At 34.2% G+C, this 20,574-nt stretch overlaps 1 protein-coding gene across 2 annotated transcripts; it reads right to left on the bottom strand.

Moving 5' to 3' along the window:
- Nucleotides 1-1,181: 1,181 nt before the first annotated feature.
- On the bottom strand, nucleotides 1,182-7,942 carry LOC115445082 (TAR DNA-binding protein 43). Of its 2 annotated transcripts, XR_003938790.2 has the most exons (3): nucleotides 6,444-7,942; nucleotides 5,443-5,693; nucleotides 1,182-1,345 (listed from the first exon to the last, which is right to left on the bottom strand). XR_003938790.2 is itself a non-coding variant. In XM_030171170.2 (2 exons), exons 1-2 carry the CDS (start codon nucleotides 7,812-7,814, stop codon nucleotides 6,477-6,479), a joined length of 1,209 nt encoding a protein of 402 aa, XP_030027030.2. In that variant the 5' UTR covers nucleotides 7,815-7,942; the 3' UTR covers nucleotides 6,204-6,476. The 2 variants fall into 2 exon arrangements, 1 of the variants encoding a protein (XP_030027030.2); XM_030171170.2 differs by lacking the exons at nucleotides 1,182-1,345; nucleotides 5,443-5,693 and having other exon boundaries at nucleotides 6,204-6,748; nucleotides 6,878-7,942.
- Nucleotides 7,943-20,574: the final 12,632 nt, after the last annotated feature.

The following is a 20,574-nucleotide window of genomic DNA, read 5'->3' as shown; positions in this document are numbered from 1 at the left end:
ACATCCTTCTCCCAATATTGATACTAGAAGCATATCTGTGCGAGTTTATGGATAATTGTATCATTAACTGGCTGCCTTATTAAATACCTACCTATTATTCAATTTTGATACTTTGCAAGGAATAGGATTTTTTAAGATCTTTTCGTTACCAACGGTCCAGGAGTAGTTATTGATTGATTATTATAAAATGTACTTACCCGTTATTACAGTTTGAAATAACAAATAAATCGTTTTTAATATAAGTAAAATTGGAGTGATATTGAAAGCCCATAAAATTACATACCTACACACTTAGATGTTTTAGGATGACTTTTTTACAATGATCTTAAACATGTGTTTTATCTTAAAATTGCATGCGGTCCTTTAGGATTGGATTAAATACCTATCTGATGATAACATGTTACAGTAAAAAGTTACCATTAAAAGATAAGTAATATAGGTACATATTTATTTCTAATCGAATTCCATATTCTTTGATAAATAATTGTTCTGTTACCAAATCCAAATAAAGCGGCTATATTCTCTTAGGTCGTCAATCTATAGGTAGATGTTGATATTAATTCATATAAGGTCAGGGTGCTCTATTCGGTTTACGGGGACGAATGACTGCAATTACGGGTGCTCTAATCGAAGGATAGCTTTGATAGCCGTATAGGTAAAATAATAAAAAAAATAATGACCCCGTAGACAGAATAGGGCCCCCCGATGTTAATAAAACCCTAAACTACTATTATAATTAGATTACATAGGTATTATAAATATTATTAACTCTATTTGCTCCAACTGTTCGGCTAAATGATTCTTTTCTTAGGTAGAACACATTCGATTAAAAAAAATTACATCGGTAAATACTCAAATGAGCATTTTTACTAATTAAAATGTAAAATATTTTTTTTATGGTAAGACAGCATTTTCCGTCATACAAAAGCCACATAATAGGGTCGACTTTGCTAACGGTGTTTGAAATAATTAAATATGGCTTACGCTATATAAAAACAATACATAATTATTGTAACTCATGGTTTTTCCGTAAACGATTGCCATGGATCTCATAACTTTGTGATTACCTTGTGATTATAAGAATTATAAGTGTAAACTTTATAGTTGTACGTATTTATGAAGTGGTGCTCTAAATCCTATTATTATAATAGAAAGCTTCCAAATTTGAAATAAAACGCAACTTAATTATTTTAGTATTTATTTAAAATCCAATCATAAACGTCTTGAATTTTTTTAATCCAATTTTAGTAACTGAAGGCAAATTCTGTCGATCTCATACCAAATAGTAGTAGTACAGTAAAACCCCACGATGTCCTTCAAGTATCGCTTTCGCTCGCCGCGCCGGCTGAAAACAAAAGATTGCGGGTTCGATCCCGTGTCGTAACATAACATTGCTACACTTATGTGAACGGTTAATCATTATTTTTTAGATAATTATTTGTTCTTTTTGTATTGGTCAATATTCTTGGTAGTAAAGTTTAACCCCCTAATTCATAGACGTTATTTATCTATGAACGGAGCATTGCTGTGACAAGTCTCGTTTCTTAGTGCTGACGGCATGGTAGCCTTCGCAATGCGTAGACATAGGGCCGTTGTGATTGGCTAATATTGAGATACAACTTCAATCTAGTTGGTTGTCAGATAAACGAAGCTGAGAAACAGACTTGTTATCACAGCAATGCTCCGTCCTCAGATAAATAAATAGAATAATAAGAATAGAATAAGGGGTAAGTGATTTGGAAGTAGATTTTTAGATTAAGATTTAATTATATAAGAAAATATATACTGCCTCGGCGGCGTAGTTGCGAAATGCAAATGCGATTACCGCACTGAAGTCTTAGGATCACATTCTGGGCCGCGCAAAGAATTTGGGTTTTTGTGGGAACTTACGTTCGGCAAGTGATGAAAAGCCCACCGCTATTATATGGGAACTGACAAACTGATGAAATGTGAATGTAATACGTCTGCCTACCTCTGAGAAGAGAAAAAAGCGTGAAGCTATGTTGCTATAATAGTCTAAGATCCCGCTGCAGAATTAGTGCGCTCATCGAGTACATGTTAAAAACTACATTCTTACACATATTTATGCTTAGAAGAATATATATCTACTAGGTTGCCTATTAAAACGTGGCCGCAAATATTTTTAATTAAATTATTGTTAATTGATTTTTCGGAAAACATTTCATTCAATAGTTTTTCAAATAAAATATCGTCCACTTCATGACAATACACATAAAGACTCTGAAAAACCACGGTTGCCGTTGCGCACTTGGCCGCACCTCTTCGCAGCCAGGTGTAAGCAGGTATGACTATGATACATTTACTCGTTCATAATGTTTATTTATTAGCTATACCTACATCAAATTAAAGCTGATTTTTTTCTGTTGATCATGATACACGATTGCCTAATTAAATCTGGCCGCAAATAAGGGTTGCCGACTCTTAAAAATGATAAATATTGAAGGTAGAGTGAAAGAGAGCTAGCGCGTTATATTACCAGTCAGAAAAGGATAACATACATAGCATGTAGTACATAATAAGGTTATATTCCCGTGACACACGTCATGTAGCTGTAATGTTTGCCGGCAAACATTCCGATGCTAAATGGGTTAATAAACTTCGAATAAAATTCATGAAGATGAAGGCGTGTTTTCTGTGTGAGAAAAAATGCAATGTACTTGACTTTGATGATGCATCATTCAAAAGTGTTTGCTAATGTTATTATTTCGTCGTAAAAAAAATATATAAATACAATGATATTATATTGAATCTACCTATGACGTTGGATATCATACAGCGTGTCTTAAAAAAATTACAGTTTTAAAGCATAAAGATACAGAAGAATTCTACATGGTTTCTGGGAGATTCAGCTCCAATGCAAGTTGAAAATGTTCTCTGTGATTCCACGAACAAATCTTCCGATAATGACGATGATTATGATATTTCTAGCGATGAAAGTTATGAAAGTGATAGCTTCAATGATAGTGAAAATGAAAGCTCTGATGGTTCAGATTTTTAAATAAAATTTACGGATAGATAAGATACGTTTGTTTAATTTTTGAGTTACTTAAATGCTTCATTTATATGTAATAAGTTTTTGAATACCTGAATAAGATATAATATTTATTCAAACAGTACTTGCACAATAAAATTTTATTTTACGTGAGTAACCCTAATTTTATTTTTAATGGATAGTAATTTATTGTGGTAATTTTTACATTTATCATTTTGAGAAGACTTTTTTTTGGAGTATTTATTAAGTTGTATCTACTATTGTTTTAACTGGTGGTTGAGAACACGATCATCAGGCGTATGCGCAATGGCTCAAAAGTGTCGTACAGCTAGTACTCGCTATCCTTTTCTGACTGGTAATATTACGCGCTAGCTCTCTTTCACTCTACCTTCAATATTTATCATTTTTAAGAGTCGGCAACCCTTATTTGCGGCTAGATTTAATTAGGCAACCGTGTATCATGATCAACAAAAAATTCAGCTTTAATTTGATGTATAGCTAATAAATATACATTATGAACGAGTAAATGTATCATAGTCATACCTGCTTACACCTGGCTGCGAAGAGGTGCGGCCAAGTGCGCAACGGCAACCGTGGTTTTTCAGAGTCTTTATGTGTATTGTCATGAAGTGGACGCTATTTTATTTGACAAACAAATGAATGAAATGTTTTCCGAAAAATCAATTAACAATAATTTAATTAAAAATATTTGCGGCCAAGTTTTAATAGGCAACCTAGTAGATATATATTCTTCTAAGCATAAATATGTGTAAGAATGTAGTTTTTAACATGTACTCGATGAGTGCACTAATTCTGCAGTGGGATCTCGTACTAAATTTGAAAAATTACACTTTATTATATACATGCCTTTAAGTACACAACATAACTATTAGTATTGTAGAAAGTAAGTAAAGTCCATATGAGTTCCAATACCTATCTGTCTAGGCTGAGATAGACGTACCGAGACCATTTTCCATTTATTATAATAGCTTAGCGTAGCTTCTCATGATAATATTCTAACGTATTTTTATTCATGCGTTCTTGAAACATGCATGGGTCTAACTTTATTTACAATGCTAACAATGTTTTCTTATGTTTACGCGAATGTTAGACATTAAAATTAAATATAAAAACCGCGATAAAATCTGAAAAATAGTTTAATTATAATGCTGAACAATGTTTTAGGTTTTAACGAAAGTTAAATATTATATATATCAGTGTCATAGAGCACTTAGGGTGGCAAAAGCGCCCCATCTCGAGCGGCATTTTTAGCACGTTTAGACGGCAAAAGGTTAAAAAATGGCAAAATGTTTGACATTCATATTCTCGCATGTATTTTTTTATTTATTTTTTTCACGTGGCACCTTTGAGCGGCAACGACTCACTACGCCATTGTATAATATTCGAATTCTTGTTATCTCCGATTACGTTGATAATTGCTGAATATTCATATTACCTAAAGCAGCTACACTCATACTGAGTCCTGCCGGGCTTTTGCGTGCGCCCGCCGAGGTTTTCCAAATGGTCCAAGTGATTTAAAAAATAAAATTTCACTACTAGTCAATTTTCCCGATTATTTGAATTGTAAAGTTTGAGCTAACCGTATATTTTTTCAGTAAAGTGTAATACTCTCATTCAAATAAATAAACATTCGATTTGTTAATGTTTTTAAGCACTTAATTATTAAAAAGGCAATGAATTTATGTTGCGACCCACAGCACCATAACTATTGGTCATTGTAAACCATATAAAAAAGTTTGAGTACAGCTGTTCAAAACCTTAAAGGATATATTTCCGTTAAGTAATTTTACAATCATAAATGAAGAATGTTTACATTTTGTCCTGTATCCAACATAGATACTATTTGGCGCCAATTTCTACATGTTTTTATCTAATATTGTAAATTCCCGAGGCGATAGGGATAAACGGTAGTGTGGTTTTTATGCGTAAGTAACTAGGACTGCCTATGTGGTGTAAGATAAATTAATTTAAATAACTTTAATAAAAAGTTTTTTCCAAGTTTTGCTCGCGGCTACGTCCGCGTTATATGTCTCTAAGTTCCATTGGGACACTTCCAGGGACCTTTTGTTTTAATTCCATTTTGTTACATTCCGTACTATTCTATTAAAACAGCGATTGTACCTTTCTCTTGCCCCAGAATAATGATCGAGGATATCTCGTCCACTAAGTTAAGTTAGTTAAATAAGTTTTTTTGTCGCTGATTAAATTCTTCAGGGTGTATCACATTGGAGTAAAAATACGGCATGGAGACATCTAGTCTCCCCGCTTTGATATTGCTTTGTATCTCAAATCATTGAACCTTCAATTCTTTTTAATAAGCCACATTAAATTACAACTAATTATGTGATCACTTTGTATTGTATATAAAAGTCGTAAAAGACGATGACAGTAATAAGTACATTATTCACCTTGTGTTATACTTTGATTGTTGATACACATCTGTTATATTCAGTATTATTTTACTCAGCCAAATAGGTACCTCATAGCAGGCCAAAAAATGCATATCACCTAAATGATCCTGTGTGAGAAAGTAGAATATTTTGAGAAATCCATTGCATAATTATCAATATTGTGATATAAGCATACTTAACTTCTCAGCATTTCTTCCTGCAGTTCAATGCCTTCTTAGTTTTTTTTTACCTTCTCTTCATGATAAAACCTGTAATGAAAATAAAGTTAATAACATTTTTTTAAACTAATATAAAAAATAAGAAAACAAAGCTAAATATACCTCAAAAATCAAGACTTCAAACAAAATAAAAAAGACAAACCATTACCACATTGGTTATATTCACACTCAGTCAGCATTATCTTCAATTGCCTATATTTCATCTATGACACAAAAATCAGTTAAATTACATCTTATTACAGCCATTGCCAAATGACATCTAATCATACCATATCCCACTCACCACTTACCGCAAAATAGATGCATGTAATGAACATGCAGTATGAAGCAGCCACATCTCGCAAAACCACTTGTATGGCTAGACTCTCACAGCTGTCCACACTACACAACACTTGATCATGCTGTCCACGTGTTCAACCCGAGTATGATAAGAACATCCTCAGCCAGATGTACATTCACACAGTTTACATATAACTCAATTCAAATATAACATCACACTTGTTCATAGACCAGTGTCTACCCTTGTAATTAAAACATCCATCTCAGAGTGGGCATCCTTGTTTATTTCATGTTTGATCAGTTCCTTCATCATACCACATCACATGTTTCACACAACATACTTTTGGTCTTAAATCTAATATAATATAATAATATGCTACATATACATCATTTCATTCAAGTAGCCCTTTTTTATTATATCTTTTACAAACACATTATGTTATTATTATTATAATATTAACCTAAATATACATTCTAAATCTTAACATTATTACTTCATACCTCTGTTATAAGTGGATACATGGTGAGCTCACCTCACGATGGAGGTTTGTTGTTGTTCCACCCATTGCCGGAGCCACTACCACCACTGCCATTACCATTCCAGTTTCCTTGGCCATTTGACCAATTGCCTTGGTTCCAGTTGCCTCCTTTTCCTCCGCCTCCACTCCAGCCTTGGTTACCTTGATTCCAAGATGGTGGTGGACCATTTTGTCCCCAATTTTGATTCCCATTCCAGTTCTTGCCTGCATTGCCTGGTGGTGGACCTCCCTGCCAGTTGTTCGGACCTGAGTTACCACCATGCCCACCTAAAAATCCACCCCAACCGGCTTGATTAAGTGCAGCAGCAACAAGACTTATTGGTAAATTAAAATTAGGTGGTGGCCCCCCATTAGGATTGATGCCCAAATTTTGCATATTAAGAGAATCAATATTACTGTTTCCTCCACTACTGCTTGATCCTCCAGATGGACCGCTCCTGTTTCCTTCCCAATTGTTGGAATTGTATGACTCATCTTTCCAGTTTTGATTTGTTTTGCTTCTAATTTTTGGTGCAGCGCTTGAAACTGACACTGAAGCACCTTTAATAACATGATCTTCACCGCACAAACTCTGAGCCACTTCAGGATCCAGAAATGTGACAAAACCAAAAGCCCTAAAAGGCCTGGGTACAAAAACATCTGTCACTTCCCCAAACTTAGAGAAATATTCTCGCAGATCATCAGCAGTCATGTCCTCAGTACATCTTCCAACAAACACTTTGCAAGGCATCTGTGGGACTACACCTTCTTTAGAATTCGGGATGCGCACGTCTACCCAGCGCCCGTCTATGTTGTGCCTCTGTGCCAGAGCTCTCATCTGGGATGCGTATGTTGCAAATCGTATGAAACCAAACCCTTTAAAAGATCCATTTTTGTCTTTCTTCAGTTGAACCATTACCACTTCTCCGAATTGTTCAAAGTATTGTTTAATCGACTCTTCTGTTGATTTCCAAGGCAGTCCAAGACATATAAGATCAGAGCATGTAAGTTTTTTTTCTAAACGTTTTGTTTTAGCAGCTGAGTTTTCAGGAGACACATCTTCCATTTTACGTTTGTTTTCTTTGGGAAATACACAAACATAAAGATTTTTACCCCAACCCACTTCGCTTGGGGGATGCAATTTGCCTTCACTTAAACGAATGCCACGAATTGACTTACTATCAAGATGTCTATATTTCAATCCACAGGCTCCCGGAAACTGAGCAACCAGAGTTGAAAGCAGTAGGGTTCCATCAAGTTCGCAAGGTATTTCTACTGAGTTGGCGTCATCTTCATCTTCACTTACTTTAATGTATTCAAAAAGATCTTCGTTATATTCGCTTTTAGTTACCATGATGACAAAGTATTCCTGCTGTTTTAATAAATAAATCCGAGTCTTAGCTGTGCAATCAAAATTACGATTGGCCTTTGCAATAATCAGCAACTAGCCATATTGTTTTTTTTTTTTTTTTTCTATTATATGGCTACAAGCACTGAGTTGCTGTGCTACGCCAATGTCAATAAAGCTAGGGAAACATAATATTACAGAAAGAAAATAGGATTCGGAATTTGGATTAAGTCAGGAAAGTTGGTTAAGCGAAAATATATTAATATCTACTAAGTAAATAATGATAATACACGTAAATATAATATATTAGGTATATACAAACTATATTTTAATATTATTATGTACAATAAATGAGGAAATAGCTTTATAAATATTTACATTAAATAAGAGGAGGGAAGAAATACAACAAGGAAAAGGAACACCAAAGGAAGTGAGTTGACTAATAAAATTAGCATTGTCAAAAAGTGGACAAGCGAAGAAGATGTGATTGAGGTCACCCTCTTCTTCACCGCATTCACAAGCTGTACTAGCATTAATACCAAGTCTAGCAAGGTGAGTTGGCGAACACACATGACCCAAGCGCATTCTCATTAATATACTAGTAGATCGCTTGCCAAGTTTCAATTTGCAAAACCATGGCTTCTCCGGTATATCCAATTGGACTTTCGAATATAATTTGCCTTTTATCTGACTGCTTTGCTTCCCAGCACTTTTCCCAGGATTCCCTGAGAAAAGTACTTGGAAGTGCAGCCAGATCGGTGCAATAATTTATATAGGGATATACATCACCACTTGTTATCGCCTCATTAGCCAAACGGTCCGCTTTAACATTTCCTTTTATATTAGCGTGACCAGGGACCCAACATAAAACTACCATTAAGTTTTTGGAAAGACATTCTACGAGCTTTTCTCTTATATTCAATATCACAATTGAGTGGGATTTTGATTTAAAAGGAAATTTTTCAACGGCCTGAAGGGCACTATATGAATCTGAAAAAATAACAGTTTTACTAAGTCTAGCAATAAGAATAAATTCTAACGCTTTATATATTCCATAACATTCCCCTGTAAAGACTGAAGTTTCTGGAGGAAGCTTTATTTTTTGTGTAATGTTATATTGTGTATGGTAAACGCCCACGCCAGTATAATCTGACAAGGAGTGTTTTGATGCGTCAGTGAATAAGTGGTGAAAATCAGGCCATTTAATGCTTACTAATTCATTAAACTGAGTATTAGTGTTAGGGTGGTCTCTATCAACGCCCAAGGAATAACATATCACCGGCGAAAGCAAAAGTGATTTAAACCCAACCATAAAAATTGGGAGAGAAACTGATCTATAAGTGGGCGCTTGAAAACTTATAAATTTACGAAAACTTATAACTAAACAAGGAAGTGATTTTTCTTTCCACGATGAAGACGTTGCAATATATTGAGAAAGAGATTGAAGTTTTGGAAAAAGAGCATGATTAGAAAATTGCAAAGCTTTAAACAAAAATCTGTCTGACAAGTACTGTCTTCGCAATTTAAGAGGAGGTTCTACACACTCAACTTCCAGGGCGTTAATTGGACTGGATTTCATCGCACCAGCAATTATTCTAAGAGCTTTGTTCTGAATTAAGTCAAGTTTTTTAAACGCTGCTGAATTAGCCGGTTCCAAGATAAATGTACCATAGTCTAAAAGACTTCTAATTAATGCATTATATATGAGCCGTAAAGAAAATGGGTGCGCCCCCCACCAAACACCTGAAAGACAACGTAAAATATTCAAGTTCCGTTCACATTTAGCTACTAAATAATCACTATGTTGCGAACCCGTAAGTTTTGAGTCTAATAAAACACCAAGAAATTTCACTTCGGTCTTTACCGGAATCATCACATTTTTATATTTTACTTCAATTAAAGGAAATACACGTTTTCTGGGTAAAACAAAACTAAACAGCTTTTAGAGGGTGAAAGATCTAATCCATTTCGAGTCATCCAGGACTCTAAATATCTCATAGCTGATGACATAGAGGAACAAGAATTAGAAGTAATTTTTTCTGATGTATAAAGAAGGAGGTCATCTGCATATTGTAGGATTTTTACGGAACTATTTAAAGCTGATTCCAGGTCATATGTGTAAATATTGTATAGTAAGGGACTTAGCACTGACCCCTGGGGTAGACCCCTACATACGGTTCTAGATAATTTGGTAGCATCATCTGGACAAATATGAATATATCGTTCTCTTATTAAATTTGTAATAAAATTAGATAGTATACCGGGGATGTTAAGATCATGCATTTTTGCTTAGAATGGAGGGAACGACATTGTCGTATGCTGAATTGATATCTAAAAATGTGGCAACCACTGATTTGCTCTCAGAAAAGCTAGGCGGATATCGGACACAAAAATACTAATACTATCTATCGTGCTTTTGCCTTTTCGGAATCCATATTGGCTATCTGACAGAAGGCGGTTACTCTCGATATACCATTCCAATCGGTTTTAACCATATGTTCAGCGAGTTTTAACAGTACGGAGGATAAAACTATTGGACGATAAGATGAGGCCTGGCACGCAATTTTACCAGGTTTCAGAATAGGCAATACAATTTGTGATCGCCATGAGGCAGGTATGTTACCAGTTATCATAATGGAATTAACAATGTTTAAAAAATAAAGTAATGCTGTGTCACTAAGATTACAAAAAAAAGAGTAGGGAATACCATCTTCACCCGGGGAAGAATCTTTAACACTAGTTAAAACACCTTTGAGCTCTGATAGTGAAAATGGGGAGTTTAAGTCATCGTCTATTTTCAGGACTGCGGATGGACAAAGTTGTAGTGGAACAGTAGGAGGAGCCAAATGATCTAAAATATCTTCTGTTAGGGAGGGCGAGAGTGAACAGACGGAATTATCACTAAAGGCTGATCGAAATCTACGAATATTTCGCCAAACCATAGATGGACGAGTATCTGGGGAAATAGAATGACAAAATGATTTCCAACCTTCAGATTTTTCTTTTGAAATAAATTTTTCGTCTGTTTAGAAATCAGTATGTAGTAATCAAAATTATCGGAAGTCATATTTTGGCAGTAAGCCCTTTCGGCTTTCTTTTCCCTTTTCTTTACAGCTTCTGTACACTCTCGGTCCCACCATGGTGGAGAAGAAATTCTACTGTTCTTGGTGCTTTTAATGGGAAATATCTCATCCGCAACCTCCGTCATTACTTTAGCGAGAGCCACAGAACATACTGTTTCGTTATTATTTTCTATGTCAGGAAGATTTGAAACTTTTGATCAAGTCGTTTTTATATTCATTCCAATCTACATCTTTTAATATATATTTTAAACGTGGTGACCGCGAAACAGAAGGCTTTTGGTATGAGGAAAGCTAATCAGAATTGGTAGGTGATCGCTCCCATAAGAATAAGAGAGAGTTTCCCAAGTAAGAGAAGAAGCTAGGCTCGGTGAACTAATGGCTAAATCTACGGCACTGTGACCTTCATCAGGGTTGGTACGGCGGGTTGGAGAACCTGAGTTTATAATACAAAGATTATGAGAATCGATAATATCAACAAGGTCTCTTCCACAAGTTTTTGTTGTAGAACAACCCCATGACTCATGATGAGAATTAAAATCTCCTACAATTAAAAATGGTTTAGGTAAAATACAAATAATGTTGTTTATTTCTCTAAATATAGAAGGACACGGACGCGGGATATAAATAGATACAAAACAAATATTATTAACAATGGATGCTATTATGGAAAAATCATTATGGTGAGATGGTAAGTCAAACTGGGAAAAATTATGGGCCTTTTGATGAGTATGGCAACACCGCCATACCCATCGGCTCTATCTTCCCTGAGACAGGAATAACCAGGAATTTTAAAACAAAATTCCGGTTTTAACCACGTCTCACATAGAGCTATAATACAAGGGTTAAATTTGTTAATAAGATAAATTAAATCAGATTTGTTCTTCACTACGCTTCTGCAGTTCCATTGTAGTACTTTGCCTAAGTGAGCCATTGTTAAATATGTCAGTTATTATTTTCAATAAAGGGGCAACGTTGGACGGTAAAATTGTTTGTGACAGTGATGAAACTAAAGCAATAATAATATCAGCCACCGATTGTGGTTCTGGCAGGGTACCAGTCTTAGGTAGTGCACACCCATCGGCATAATTGGGAGAGTTGAAATCACCTACAATAGCTTGGTGGGCTGCACGATCATAACCTTGTATCGATTTAGGCGGAGAACGGGGCGCATATGATTTAGTCACCGGAGGATATATCTTTGATGCTTCTGAGTATGAAACGCAATTTTGAGCCATATATTTTTATATTTGTCTGCCTACTTGCTTCTGGACAATCCTTGCTGATTGCAATATGGTGGCCGCCACAAAGACAACAATAACTATTATCTTGGTCGCAGTCACAAGATGTACCAGTATGCCCTTGTCCACATTTATAGCACCTTGGTTTAGATCTGCATGTATCTTTAGTATGTCCATACCGACAACAATTGTAGCATTGAATTGAAGGATAAATGTATAGTTCTACTTTGAGGGAATTGAAACACATAAATACTCTTGTGGGGAGGACCTGACCATCAAATGTTAGCACTACAGTCTGGGATGGTTTCCAACTGGCAGAGCCATCCACTATTGTTTTATAATTTAGGCGTCTTACTTTTATTATGTCACCACAACCTAAAGGAACCCTAATATTTTCTTTTATTTCTTCCACAGACATGTCCACTGGTACACCTCTTACAAGCCCCATTCTGGTAACATTAAATGATGGAATAAAGGCTTCATAGCCTTTTTCTCCAACAAGGCATGATGCTTTATAAAAGAATTTGCAGCTGAGTGACTGGAGAATGCCATCGAAATTTTGTTGCGACCGAAACGATTCAAACAGCCTTGTACTATGTTTGGCACCTGGTTTTATATAAAAATCTGCCAAAGCATATTGGATGCAAGTTGAGATCCTGTGTTACCTCACCAGTACTAGACCTAGCAACATGAATAATGAATGGTGAAGCATCCAATGCAGAATATTCTTTTCTAATACCATCTGTTATATTGGGAGGTACCTGAGAGGCCTGAGATGGAAGAGCTTGTGTATGCGGTGCTTTGAGAGGTGATGGATTTTCAGTGATTTTTCGTCACTGTCTTCGCAACGACATCCAGTTCTACCCGAGTCTACAGCCATTGCATTTTGCGTTTTTTATTACATATTTTGCACACCTTACTTAATCGTATGCGTTTTCTTTTATTAGTGTTGGAAACTGAACAGTCAGTGTCTAAGCTTGAAGCAGTTTCTATTGTTATAAAATGTGATGGTTGGGGAACATCACCCCAGGATCTGGGGGCTCGTCCATCCCAACTCCCAACTAAATATTAATTAAATACTCACTTACCAATAGATGTTTTCTATATACACTACACTAAAATTAAATAAATAATGAAAAATATATACAATTTACAACTTATCTGACTAAATTTTTGAATAAAAACAATTATTTTTAATTTAACATGAAAAAAAGACACCCGCCAAATTCAAAGGTTTCCCGCGCTTTTCAGCCATATTGTTTGCACTTTGACTTTTCTGTCCCAAAGAGAATATAATCCAAAGAGAATTATAATATATATGGAAATAGAGAGCCTACTCGTTGGGTTTTGTGCCAATCGACATTACGGCTGCTTCATACTTGTGAGGTAGAGGGCGTTCGCGATTTTCGTTGCGTTTCACGATTCAGGTTTATTGTGTTTTATTATTTTGCAAACGGTTTTAAAAGTGCAGAAGACGGCAATCAAGTATTAAAATACTTAGAAGCAGATCTGTATTTGCTATGCCGTCGTAGTATAATATTTCTGACATCTTATTTACAGTGTACTTCTATCATTATCAATACATAATAATTCGATAGTAATAAGATCTAAGAATAAGATCGTTAATCAGACAAACATAATATTGAAAATATTATTTTTATTTTATTTTTGCTATAACATTTTGTGTACAAAATGCTTATAGTAAGTACTAATGATATTCACATTCCATATTAGATTTACAAAGTATTACACCTCTATTAAGCTATGTAAGCGCTGATAATTTGATCTTAGTTATTAATTATATTCAATGGAAAAGTAAACGATACTACTTTAAAATAAACTGTAATACACTGTAAAATTCCGAAATACTAAATAATAAAAATATACTTAAAATTATTTTATGTCTAAAAATACATACTGTGACGAATGATAATTAACATTGATATTTATAATATGCTAAAAACATTCTCAATTGTCAAACTATATTTTACAACAATTGATTTAACTTTTATAACAAATATATGAATTCTTTTGTATTTCGATAATCATTTTAATGTATCATCAAATAAATATCAAGTATCAATGTTCAAATAAAAGAGAATTTATTATTTTTTATAAAAAATTGCCTAATAATATACGATTCAATATAGAAATACATAAAATTTACAAATCTAGAACAGCAATTAACTCTGAAACATACTAGCTAGCCATATTATTTATCTTTGTCTTCATCAAAAGGAAATTCGGATTCTAGCATTATCTTTCTACACAAATAAGTGAAACTAATATTAACAAGAACAAACTTATTCTAAGCCAAACAAAATTATTTCACAAATAAGTCACGCTACTTTTAAAAATTGAAAATGTTCACTGGAAAAGAAATTAACATCAAGTTTACAATGATCATTATACTTATCCATAGAAAAAGGAACTATAAAGATTAGCATTCATTAAAATATACTTTCTTCGTCATGCGAAGGTTGTTTTACTTATGATAATAATATAAAAATATTTTATGTAGATATCAAACAGATTAATTTAACAATTTGTTAAACAAGAAAGATTAAATAATTATAATAAGAACTGATTTAAAACAGGTCTATGAAACCGGGTAGTAATCAACAGCGAAATGCGAATGCGATACAAATTGCCAATACATATTAGATATATACCATAACAGTGGGTATATGATCTAAATAGAGTATGTACTAAAAAAAGAGATTCGAACAATTAACGCGATAAAAGCAAAATAATTTCGCACTTGTGTACATGATATTATCTTTAAATTGCCATCACTTAACTATTAATTATGGGTTACGTGGTGGTTAAATTACAACATACAATAAACACAAAATGAGCATTATGATCAAACAACGAAATCATAAATAAGTCGTATACAAAATGATAATTGTTACATAAAATATAAAGGAAGTAATGCAATTGCTGCAGAAATGTAGGTACCGGTTGTAACATTAACAAAACATCAACTAAAGCAAGCAGGTCGACGCAGGAACGATTGAATATTTTCTGAACGATGCAATATTATTAGGCGACACAGAAGGGTTATATATATATAATATTAATTCATTATACAATAAATATATATATCGTTAATTTGACACCTGTATAACTAAAAGACTTCATCGAGCCAATTTGTAATTATATGTACAGTCATGATGCTATAGTGAATAGTGCGCCGTTTTATGTGCAATTTTGTTAGTCTATGACGCGTCTATTTGTAAAACGTCTTTGCCGGTGCCACACACAGACAAATATTAGAACACTTGTTTGAACTCATGTTTGGCACGGGTATTTGTGTATTTGTATTCTATTACAGACACTGACCAAATTTTTTATGGCTTTTACTTTTAGGTTTCCATATATAATCAGTTCTCATTCAAGCAACTCGATAACTTTGAACGCTTGATGTGTGGTCGTAAAACCAATACAGAATGACAAGATAATACGTAAACATTTAAACAAACTTTTGCACAAATACGAAAATTCCCGTGCCACATGAGTTCAAATATTTTTGTTATCTGTGGCGCCGGCATAATATTATCTTTTGACATTGATAAATGACGATGTCTTAGTTTTTAATAAAAGAAAGGTGGACCAAGGAACAACTTTATTCAACTGTATGTGTGACGTCATCAAGAATTTCTCGGGTTTTATTTTTTTGTTTCTTTGAAATTAAGTATTCAAAAATATGAAAAATACATAATCGTACTCAGAGTAGAAAAATTAAGAAATGGTATTTTTGTTTAAGGCACTTTAACATTTTGAAATGTTAATTTTACGCTGAAGCTGTTGTCCATGAAGGATACATCAGTAAAAGAATCACACTTGGACTTGATAATTTATCTATTTTAAACTCAAATCAAAGTCGTTTTGCCCTATGGTAATTTTAAAGGATCTTTTAGTAAGGGACCGTAAAAACACTGATATAAACTAAACAAATAATCACTACGTTTTAAAGAGACAGGACATACCATCGAATTTCCAAGGCGTATCAATACCAATATCACGGAAGAATACGTCAGGAACCTCAAATAACAATACAACCAACTGAACAAAATACATAGTAGTGAGCACTTTTATCGATATCGATAAATTCTACTGCTGGTGGGAATCGACGCTAATGCTACTTTGATAAAATTCATATAATGTATTTTTGAGTCCACATTATCAATCAACTCACAATATACAGTGAACATTTTAGCACTATAATTACAAGGCTGGACTAAAGTGACGATTCGAAATAAAATGAAAAGCTTTCACATGTTGAATAATAATTGTATTTTAAAATAAAATCCTTTATTCACCATGTAGGCGAATGTAGTTGCACTTATGATTGGTCAAGGTACAATGAGAATATTTAATTATAAAGTCAAAGGATGGTGACACTTTTATCGCACTTCTCTTGAAAGATATTATCAATTGTGCAATAATTGTTTCTAAAACATGGCACGGAAATTCAAACAACATTTCATCAGGAAGTGGATCAGCTTTCAAATTTTCGATGGTATGGCTGACTTTCTAAGGCGATTGTTCTTTATATTAAAATCTTTGTTATTAAAGTGAGAACCACACACATATTTCAAAGTATGCAGCTTTTCTATGGGAACATATATCAAATCTTCTTTTCCCACAATCTGAACTCACTTTCGGCATCTGGAAATATTGTATTGTATATAAATTGCTTATTAAATTAGATTTAAGCCCAAAATCATAAACAGTGACCAGGCACATTGATTGCTCAACGCATTTTTAAGTACACACACACACACACACACACACACACCGACACATACACGACTTTAGTATTTTTGTCCTGATGATCAGTCATCATCTTACTAATATTATAAAGCGTGTGCATGCAATGTATGTTTATTATTCGTACCCGCAAAAATCTAAAATGATTGCGATTAAACTTGGTATGTAGATAGTTAGAATTACGACTTTTATCACTATGTTCCCACAGAATCTGGACCTAAATGGGTGTAACCGGAGGGCAAATTGATTAATAAATTTAAACAGGTATCGATATCGATAATCATAACAACATCACTAGTAACATAATGGTAATTAGAAAATGAGAATTTTTATTATTTCTAAGCTACTTTATTTGCGCGATAACTAAAACATCTAATTAATGCTTACCTGACCTCATCCAATGGAAATTTCGCCATAAACATTCTGCTTTTGTGATTTATTCGACTGACTCGATCTCCACAAATTTCACACATAATGAAACGTTTTTGGTGGCATGTCTTTAAAACCTATTCACTTACACCAACAAAACACTTTTTGGTATATTTTTACTTGTTTGAATAACAAATAATACAAACATAAGTCAATAAACACAAATGTATTCCAAAACGTCAGGAAATACACAAACAATAATAATGGCGGTGAGGAATAGAAAGAGAAACTGTACTGAGAGAGATAGCAGTATCCGCCATTAAATGCCATGTCAATTCCATACAAAGAGATTTGTTCCTTGTTGCGCTAGGCTGTTCTGTCCCCCTATACTCAGAACAAGCCTATATATTATAATTCTCTTTGGATTTGTCCTACATACTACTCTATGTTTTGACTGTTTTCCAGTGTTGCCAGGAAAATAGCGGCCTCATTCGTCGTAAATTCGTGATGCAATATCTCAGTATCAACCAACAAATATCAGGGAGAAAATAAATAGCTAAAATAATTATAATAAAAGATTTACCGCCTTCAAAAGCCTCAAACTCTCAAAAACTCAAAACCAAAAAATAATTTGACATAACAGATATATAGGATTTGGTTTTGGTTGGTTTGTTTGGAGTCGGTGCCTTGGGGAAAAAGGATGAGAGTAAATTTTGATGCGCGCGCACATCGTCTCGAAATAACGACACCATGAAATTTGGGGATTTTAAATATATGTGAGCAAAAGCCAAAAATCCATAAATAAGAAGTTCAATCAAAATTGCAAGGAAAATAGTAGTTCCAGATCATAAAATTATGAAATATTTTTTTAATTCATTTGAAAGTTTTGACTTTTTTAATCTGTTTTACAAATATGCGAAACGAGTGCCGCCATGACATGACGTCATCAAGTCAGTAACTCAGAACAATGACAAGCATAAAGTAACACTATGACATTTGAGTGTACTGTGTCTTAGACAGCAAAATTTAATTGTGTTGCGATCCCTTCTGACATCTTATCGATATCGATAGATGCTTAGTCTATCGGCTATGGTAAATTCACAGACCTGCTAAAATAAACACTTTTCAGTCACTCAACTACAAACCGTTGCAAATTGCTATTTTAGTTAAAGGCTAAAAAAAGATATCAAAACCCTGATTTGGTATTCAAGTACCAAAATAGTCTGGGTATATAAAAGCACTCGGTAAAAAACTGTTAAATTACAATAAACTATAGAACTACCGGCGTTCTTCGAGCTAAATTTTGTCCAATTTTCATTTGCTATTACAGCAGTTTCCATGCCTTCCGAAACGTCATTTACTAAACACAAAAATGGTTTAGCATTTAGATTATTAAATTAAGAAACTGTTAGAAATTTCGGAAGGAATGGAAACCGCTGTAAGTAACAAACAAGAAATCGGCCGGAATTTCGTCTAGGAGAAAGCCAGTACGCCTTCTGTTCTTTTCTGAATTTCTTAGCGATTAAAAGATACCCAAGAGGTGTGATTTGACAGAAGCTACTAAAATGGGACAGTAAAATTAAAACACAGCGGTATACTATTATTCATGTCACATATGTTTGATAACTTATTTCAATGTTAATAAAACTTTGTCGAAATGCTTAGAGCAAACACGGTGCTGTTTTTTCCAATGCCCATTGGGACGAGCTATGGCAACGATCCATTTTGCCTCATAGCATCATCTGTGGGGACTCTGCAATGAAGCTCATTGTATGAAACACACTATGAAAATCAGTTAGGTTCCTCGACCCCAGCCGTTCGCGCACGGTTTCCAAGTGGCTTTTACCACTACACCACCATATATTGAAAGCAAAAGGCAATTTATGCAAAATAGTAAACGACAATATACTAACATCTATGTTATCGACAGAATATGCAGCACAACACTATTGAACACGACTACGTAAATTGGTAAAAATAAAAAATATTTAATAATGACTGGATCGAATGGCCAACAGCAGATTATAATACGACTACAGTATAATAAGTATAATTAATAACACTTTTGCACTTATGTACAGGGGTTTAAAAATATATTAGGTTTTTGTTTTACCCCCGGTGGAAGCTGATGACTTCAGTTTAATTTTTCTTTACGAGAAGAATGAGATTTACACCCCACAATAACGCAGGCCATTGCTTGTTCCTAGGGCTATATTTTACTTAAAAGAGCACTGTGTATTTATTAAAATTAACAACAAAAATATTACACAACATGTAGCCACTTTGAAAAACACGCGCTGAAGTATTACGTAACTAAATTGTGTGGGCGCGTTTGTGACATTGTTTTGAGATTGACAAGTTGGAACATCTGACATTTTATTTGCTTTTAATTCGGCATCATAAAGATGACCAAAGGTAACCATTTGATTATTTTAAAGTAAAAACCGACCTTAGCAACATAATATTTGTCTCGTTCTTTTCAACGGTTTTGGCCTATTTGAAAAAAGCTTATGAGGGGGTAATTTAGATTCCTCCTATGTTTGTTCTTGTTCGAGACTTCAACACACTGGGACCGCTTTGCGGCAGAAGACGCCATTTATTGCAGCCCAGTCAGCAAGTACATGTAGTGTCAAACTATGTAAACAAATCTTCATAAATATTTCATTTAAAGTAATATAATCATATTCTCAATTGTTTAGTTTGTTTATTAGTGTATTTGTTAAGTTTCGAAAATGACTCAGTGTTGTGTGAATGGATGCAAATCGAATTCACGCAAAAAGACGAAATATCTGATCATAGTTTAGTAACTGTTTTACCGAAAATTAGTAAATACATAACATACATAACATCACGCATTTATCCCCGAAGAGTGTACAGAAGGAACGCAACTAGGGCACCCACTTTTCGCCAAGTATGTTCCGTCCCATGATGTGATGAGGGGCGAGCCTATCGCCATATCGGGCAAAAATTCCAGACTCCGGGCTGATACTGAGCAGAAAAACCCAAACATCACTTTGCCCGACCCGGGATTCGAACCCAGGACCTCAGAGCGCTATTGTACCCGACATGCAATACTACGCCACCGAGGCAGTCAAATTAGTAAATATCTTTGTATATTTAGTTTTTGGATTTGTTTTTATCAATTAAAATTATATGTGGATTTGGTTTGTTAAGCTTTGGACCCTTTTAGGCGTGATTTATATACATTAAAATCATTATGTTTGTTTACACACGAGCTTAGGGATGAATGGATTTGTTTTAGAAATTATTGATATCGATGTTTTAACAGACGCCCGTTTA

Source organism: Manduca sexta, unplaced genomic scaffold (genome assembly GCF_014839805.1).
Source record: "Manduca sexta isolate Smith_Timp_Sample1 unplaced genomic scaffold, JHU_Msex_v1.0 HiC_scaffold_807, whole genome shotgun sequence".
In the NCBI taxonomy this organism is placed as follows: domain Eukaryota; kingdom Metazoa; phylum Arthropoda; class Insecta; order Lepidoptera; family Sphingidae; genus Manduca; species Manduca sexta.
This window is presented reverse-complemented; position numbering and strand designations above follow the sequence as displayed.

What these genes read in the sequence shown, in the direction of transcription:
- LOC115445082 (XM_030171170.2), bottom strand. Translation starts at nt 7,814, where the DNA reads ATGGTAACTAAAAGCGAATATAACGAAGATCTTTTTGAATACATTAAA. An exon ending in AAGCAGTAGTGGAGGAAACA is followed by an intron (nt 6,749 to 6,877) that starts GTAATATTGATT and finishes GTGGATTTTTAG; the next exon opens with GTGGGCATGGTGGTAACTCA.